The sequence below is a fragment of the Schistocerca nitens genome, chromosome 1, assembly GCF_023898315.1.
Source record: "Schistocerca nitens isolate TAMUIC-IGC-003100 chromosome 1, iqSchNite1.1, whole genome shotgun sequence".
NCBI classification, from domain to species: Eukaryota; Metazoa; Arthropoda; class Insecta; order Orthoptera; family Acrididae; genus Schistocerca; species Schistocerca nitens.
Window position 1 is genome coordinate 575,260,215 of NC_064614.1, and position 6,302 is coordinate 575,266,516.

Genomic DNA, 6,302 nt, shown 5'->3' on the forward strand with positions numbered 1-6,302 from the left:
CTTCAGTTCAGCTGAAACCTGAATGCACAGAGTAATATAACTTTTACAACTTACAGCACGGTGTTGTGAGGGTAATACTTACCACTATAACTTTTTCCGAAAGGATTGTAATTAAAGATACGAATAATTCATAAACAACGGCAAAGCACATGATAAAATACAGCTAAACAAAATATTGAGGGAGTGTGTGAAATTTAAGTCGGGATCTATATGGAATTTTAAGATTTATGTTTTACGCAGACGTTCACTCGAGACACTGCCGATTATACGACCTACCACAAGACACAGAAACATCATTGGCACGGAATGAAATTAACGTCACAACGTAATAGAAGTTATAAGTCTTACATCCCTGAGGAGTAAGATGTAGAAGAGCACAGAGCGCAGAAGCGTCAGTTTAGAAGTAAGATTTCTGAACTGCGAAAGCCAGCGTGAAATTGATACCGCTTTTGTTAGTCTTGCCCAAGAGCAACATCCTCCTTGCAAGAAGAATTAATTCATCTGAATATTCTGAAAGTTCCTCAGGCTTTTCAGAGGAAACGGCAAAATTTATTTATAGCCAGGTTTCTTTTCTTCGTAACTCTCGAGAAACTTTGTAACATCTCCCTGCAGAAGGAAATCCACGACGATCTCTTCAGTTCCCACAATTCGCTGCTTCCTGTAACATTCCCTTCCATTGCCTCAAACCCCTTTTTGCTGCCGGCAAACGATGAACGCTTCAAACGGAAATCATAATTAATTGATGTATGCATTCACTGAATCTATTCCGCTTTCGGGAGAGCATTGAATTTCCGTTAGGAAAGATACATATAAATTTTACACTATATTTCGGTGACATTAAATACGTATGACAGAGTAATGTTCATATTCTAATAAATTTCTGTATTAATGCAAACTGTATCATTAAGACAAACGGAAACTTACTGTGTGTTATTTCGGTAACACGAAATAATACGGCCGTGTTAACATTACAGACAACTGCTTGCCACATTGTCCAAAATCACCTAATGCAGAGAATGAAGCACCAGCGGCCAGCAGAGCAATATCGTACATAAATTGTTGCACCATAAGTTTAGTTTCAATTTCTGATAGGTCTCTTAAAATCTGAATCACTATAGTCATAACGATTGTATGGTTTTGTGGCACACAATTCGCTTAGTGTTATTCATAATATAGTCAGGAACATCCGGGGGGTTGTAGTTAAGGTATTTCTTCGTCGCTAGTACGTCCTAAAACTTAGCGTACTGTTAAAACTGCGAAAGTATGTGAATGTTACTCGCAGGTTTTCACGAAAGATAAATTACATCTTCGCACACCCTAAAGGAAAAACTGCTTTTGTAAGGTTTACGGAGTAACGCATGGTTCTCGAACAAGGTTTCAGTATTTATTCCTTGATTGTATTGCAGATACCATAAATGGTAGATCTTTCACACACCACACTCAACTGTAATTACTATAGACTCAGTCACAGCTAAAATGAAATCAGAGTTCCACAACTCGCCCAGCACAAATTGGCAAGAAACAGAAACGCGAAAAAAAAGGAAAAAAACTCTTCTACTTCGAATTTAGTGTTAGCAGAGCTGTTATCGGTAGTTCAGACGTTCTCCAAGAGGACACAAAAATAGTGCCACGATTTTCTCAGACAATAGTTACCGTCAAAAGCCAAGCGCCCTAGTAAGGAAAACTGCAGAGACCGCCATCTTTCTACAGAAACATCTGGTTCTAGACAAATACGGAAAAACAGAACTTCTTCAAATTCTTACATTCCTGTGCTAAATGTGCCATTCCGGTTTCGAACGAGTGAGTGTGGAAAACAATGGAAACTTCAATAAATCTGACTGGTCCGGGACTCGAACCAATGGCTTTCAGAATTAACAGCAGCCCATTTACTAACATTTGTGAAAAGTCGATATGCTACACCTTCTAGATCACTAACAGTAAATGCAATCACATAGGTACACACCGCAGTGTATGCAATATCAGCGAATGTACTGGTGTGCTTGGAATTGGAAATGTCTTACGATTCTAATTTCATGTATGGACATACATCGCCCGTGGCCTGCATATTGTTAAGTTTTAAGAAAAACGTAACAGATATTTTTATGGGAACCGGTGGAGATAAATACGTTAAAATAAGGGAAATAAAATTCAGACAGGGAATCTTTCGAGCCAAACTAATCGTATTTCTTTTTGCAAACAGCAAAATCATTGCAACTGGTAATAGTAAAAATGGCAGTAAAATCAATATAGGATACAGAGCACAAAGTGATCACTAAAGTCCCATTATCCCCAAGGTTGATGAGTCCACTTACACCATGGAGAAATTGATCGTAATGAATAGATGGGCTCATGAAGGACCACACACAGAAAAAAAGAGAAATATTCAACATGATTTCACTGCAAGTTTTCAGAAACACTGCGTACCAAAACTTACGATTTTACTGTGGAATTAAAAGCCCTTTGCAACTGGTGGCATAAAATATAAGCTCGGCTCACGATGACCACCAACACGTCTGGAAACGAGTGTGGAAGCTGCAGCGTTTGTAGAATGTTCACCAAAAAAGTCCAAACGTAAGGGGTCACAGGAATGGGGAGTACCATACTCGACATTACATAAATACATTAAGAAAGATTTGCAGTTATAGGCATTTAAACCTTCGTTTGTAAACTAATTGAGTGGTAATGACATGCAGAAACGTCATAATGCTTGTTGTCGAATGCTTGATTTCTTTACAGCTCTTTCTTCAAGGTGGAAACGTTTTTCTCGGGCAAGTGTGCAATATATCGCACTGCAAAAGCGAAAACTATTTATTTCTCGAGTAAAGTACATTTTTATGAAGAACATCCGAACACGATCCACCACTAGTCATGATATGGGTGCAGTGTCTGCAACCAACTTGATGGTTCCATATCTCTTTGACGGTACTGTGAATCACATTGCATATCTCGCCTTGTTACATGAATCGTTATTCTAAATATGCGAGATCGGCGAATGCCCGGTCGTGCATGGTTCCAGCAGGATGGAGCACCATCCCATTATGCTATTGCCGTTAGTGAATATCTCAATGGTGTGTTTCCTGATAAGTGGTTCCGTCCATTTGCCTGTGCGGCCCCGAAATCCTTATCTGTCATCTTGCGACAATGTACTATGGCGATTCATTAAATGGAAGGTTACTGCCATATGTTACGAGACAGTTAACCAACATAAAGATGATGTTCGATGAGCATCACGCCATCACGCCGGCGATGTTCAGGAGATTTCCACATCGTACATGGAGAATCATATTCTGAGCAAACGATAGTGTACACACACACACACACACACACACACACACACACATTTGAATAAGTAATAAAGGATGGTCACACTATCTCAAAACTGCCCTCTGCCTTCCCACATTTACACAATGTTACCGTCTATGAATACGCAATAGGGCTAATGGAACTTCGTGATCGCTCTACGATTCCCGACACGTTATCAAAACAAATCATACTAAAATGACATGTTTTTGAAGTATCTTTACCGTGGTGCGTCAATTAAATTGTACACTGTTCGCAAGTATGACTAAGAAAAGCAGCAAATAGGGGACTTCAAATACTCTTCAAAACGCGGCATCTTTAATAACAAATATTGTGCCAGTCTCGGTTAAACAAGCAGCCTCGTAATCTTGCAGTTATTTTATTAAACTATCTAAGTTGTTCGCAACATCAGTTTTGATCATTGCAGATATGGGTTAAAGACAAGAATTCTTATTCCTATACGCTAACAATGCTAGTGATGTAATATGAGTTGAAAAATATCTCAACGACGGTTCATATAACCTTCGTGGCAAACAAGAGTCTGTACGCTGTGCTCATGTCACAAAGGGAATAAGCGTATCATAGGACTTACGTAGCAGAGCATATCGGGCGGTGTCCCAGTCAGCTGAACCGGAGCGGTGGATCCGGTGCACAATTCCTGCAGGACGTTTCACAGACACGTGCGTGCATCTTCCCTGTATGAACTAATCGACACAAGCTAAGACACTGCACTGATTCACAATCCACAAACGATGTTCCAGTAATCCGAACGGCTGGCGATGAACGTTGTGTAATAATGCAGCGGACGTGAAATTCGCATCGATTGTTGTATACGTCTACCAGTATACCACTCGCGCACTTTTAACTCTCAGACACTCTACATTCGTAAATTTCAAGCCTCGATGGATTATAAAGCTTGGTTTATTACCGATAGATACCACAGACTAGAGGTTACAATCTGAATAACGGATATGGATGTACGATAGAAATTTAGCACACGTGAGATAGAAATAATCATAAAATTCCTTTAGCGAAATTCCGGAATGCGGACGGAGAGCTACATCCGCATTTATTTCAATTGATATAAGTTCTAACCGTTCTTACATCGGAGATCTTTCATAGCGGCAGCACTTCAGAAAAGTTTTCCAATGGAGTACAGACAAACGCACTTATTATGCAAGGACGTAACTGAAAGGAAGTTTGGCCGTCGTAGGCGCAGTGCTGCAAGAAACGTTTCAGGTAACAAAGCAAGAGGTCGCTGTCTTGACCGCTTAACGGGCTGTAAATGCCGAGTCCCAGCTACTTTACTTTGTTTAGTTATGAATTTCTTTCCTGCACCGCTTTACTGTTTGTGTCAATAAAGTCCTTAAACAATGACTGAGCGTTTATACATCTGCAGTACAGTTTCTTGTTTCTTCTGAAAATGATTAACGTTCACCTCGTTGTGAGGGCGAGTCTTTTGTCTATTATCTGTTCGCACAGCTGGAGCGTCCGTACGGCTCTCGGTGAAGAGAAAATCACGCGCAGACGGAGTCGCGGGACCGCCCCGCTCCCGGAAGCGCGGGCTCCTGCGGGCGAATAGCGAACGAGGGAGCAGCGAGCGAGGCAGTGAGCCAGCGCGTACCGCCGCGCGCGCAGACCAGACGCCAACTGACGCCGCGCGCCGGTCGCCACTGGCAACACACACACATACTACCACCACCACCACCACCACCACCACACTGAGCGCCGGGCCGCCGCGCTGCTGCCGGCCTCCTGCTGCGCAACGCACCGCACACAGGGGCGGGCCGTGTGCACGCGCCCCGAATGCACTTCAGCGTCTACACACGTAAAAATGCGATTCTTTAGAACAGGAAGCACGTGCCTCACTGCAACATCTGAATGTAATTTTTAATGCACAGGGGTCATGTACAGGGTGTTCGAAAATTACCGTTACAAGCTTTTAGAACTTGTAGATCGGGAGTGAGTACATACTACACTACTGGCCATTAAAATTGCTACACCAAGAAGATGACGTGCTACAGACGCGAAATTTAACCGACAATAAGAAGATGCTGTGATATGCAAATGATTAGCTTTTCAGAGCAGTCACACAAGGTTGGCGCCGGTGGCGACACCTACAACGTGCTGACATGAGGAAAGTTTCCAACCGATTTCTCATACACAAACAGCAGTTGACCGCCGTTGCCTCGTTAAGGAGGAGAAATGCGTACCATCACGTTTCCGAATTTGATAAAGGTCGGACTGTATGTAGCCTATCGCGATTGCGGTTTATCGTATGGCGACATTGCTGCTCGCGTTGGTCGAGATGCAATGACTGTTAGCAGAATATGGAATCGGTGGTTCAGGAGGGTAATACGGAACGCCGTGCTGCATCCAAACGGCCTCGTATCACTAGCAGTCGAGATGACAGGCATCTTACCCGCATGGCTGTAACGGATCGTGCAACCACGTCTCGATCCCTGAGCCAACAGATGGGGACGTTTGCAAGACAACAACCATCTGCACGACGTTTGCAGCAGCATGGACTATCAGCTCGGAGACTATGGCTGCGGTTACCCCTGACGCTGCATCACAGACGGGAGCACCTTCGATGGTGTACTCAACGACGAACCTGTGTGCACGAATGGCAAAACGTCATTTTTTCCGATGAATCCAGGTTCTGCTTACAGCATCATGATGATTGAATCCGTGTTTGGCGACATCGCGGTGAACGCACATTGGAAACGCGTATTCGTCATCGCCATATTGGCGTATCATCCGGCGTGATGGTATGGGGTGCCATTGGTTACACGTCTCGGTCACCTCTTGTTCGCATTGACGGCACTTTGAACAGTGGACGTTACATTTAAGATGTTTTAAGATCCGTGGCTCTACCCTTCATTCGATCCCCGCGAAACCCTACATTTCAGCAGGATAATGCACGACCGCATGTTGCAGGTCCTGTACGGGCCTTTCTGGATATAGAAAATGTTCAACTGCTGCCCTGGCCAGCACATTCT

At 43.2% G+C, this 6,302-nt stretch overlaps 1 protein-coding gene across 6 annotated transcripts in view; it reads right to left on the reverse strand.

Annotated features, from left to right (window-relative positions):
* LOC126255156 (peripheral plasma membrane protein CASK) overlaps window positions 1-4,887 on the reverse strand; it is a 546,277-nt gene extending 541,390 nt beyond the window's left edge. For 2 of the 6 annotated variants that reach the window (XM_049955372.1, XM_049955371.1), the window contains exon 1: window positions 3,893-4,886. In XM_049955372.1, the coding sequence (XP_049811329.1) occupies window positions 3,893-3,904 (12 nt within the window). In that variant the 5' untranslated portion in view covers window positions 3,905-4,886. Of the gene's footprint in view, window positions 1-3,892 lie in introns of all 6 variants that reach the window. The other 4 variants (XM_049955375.1, XM_049955374.1, XM_049955370.1 and 1 more) reach the window with 3 other exon arrangements.
* Between the last annotated feature and the right edge of the window lie 1,415 nt (window positions 4,888-6,302).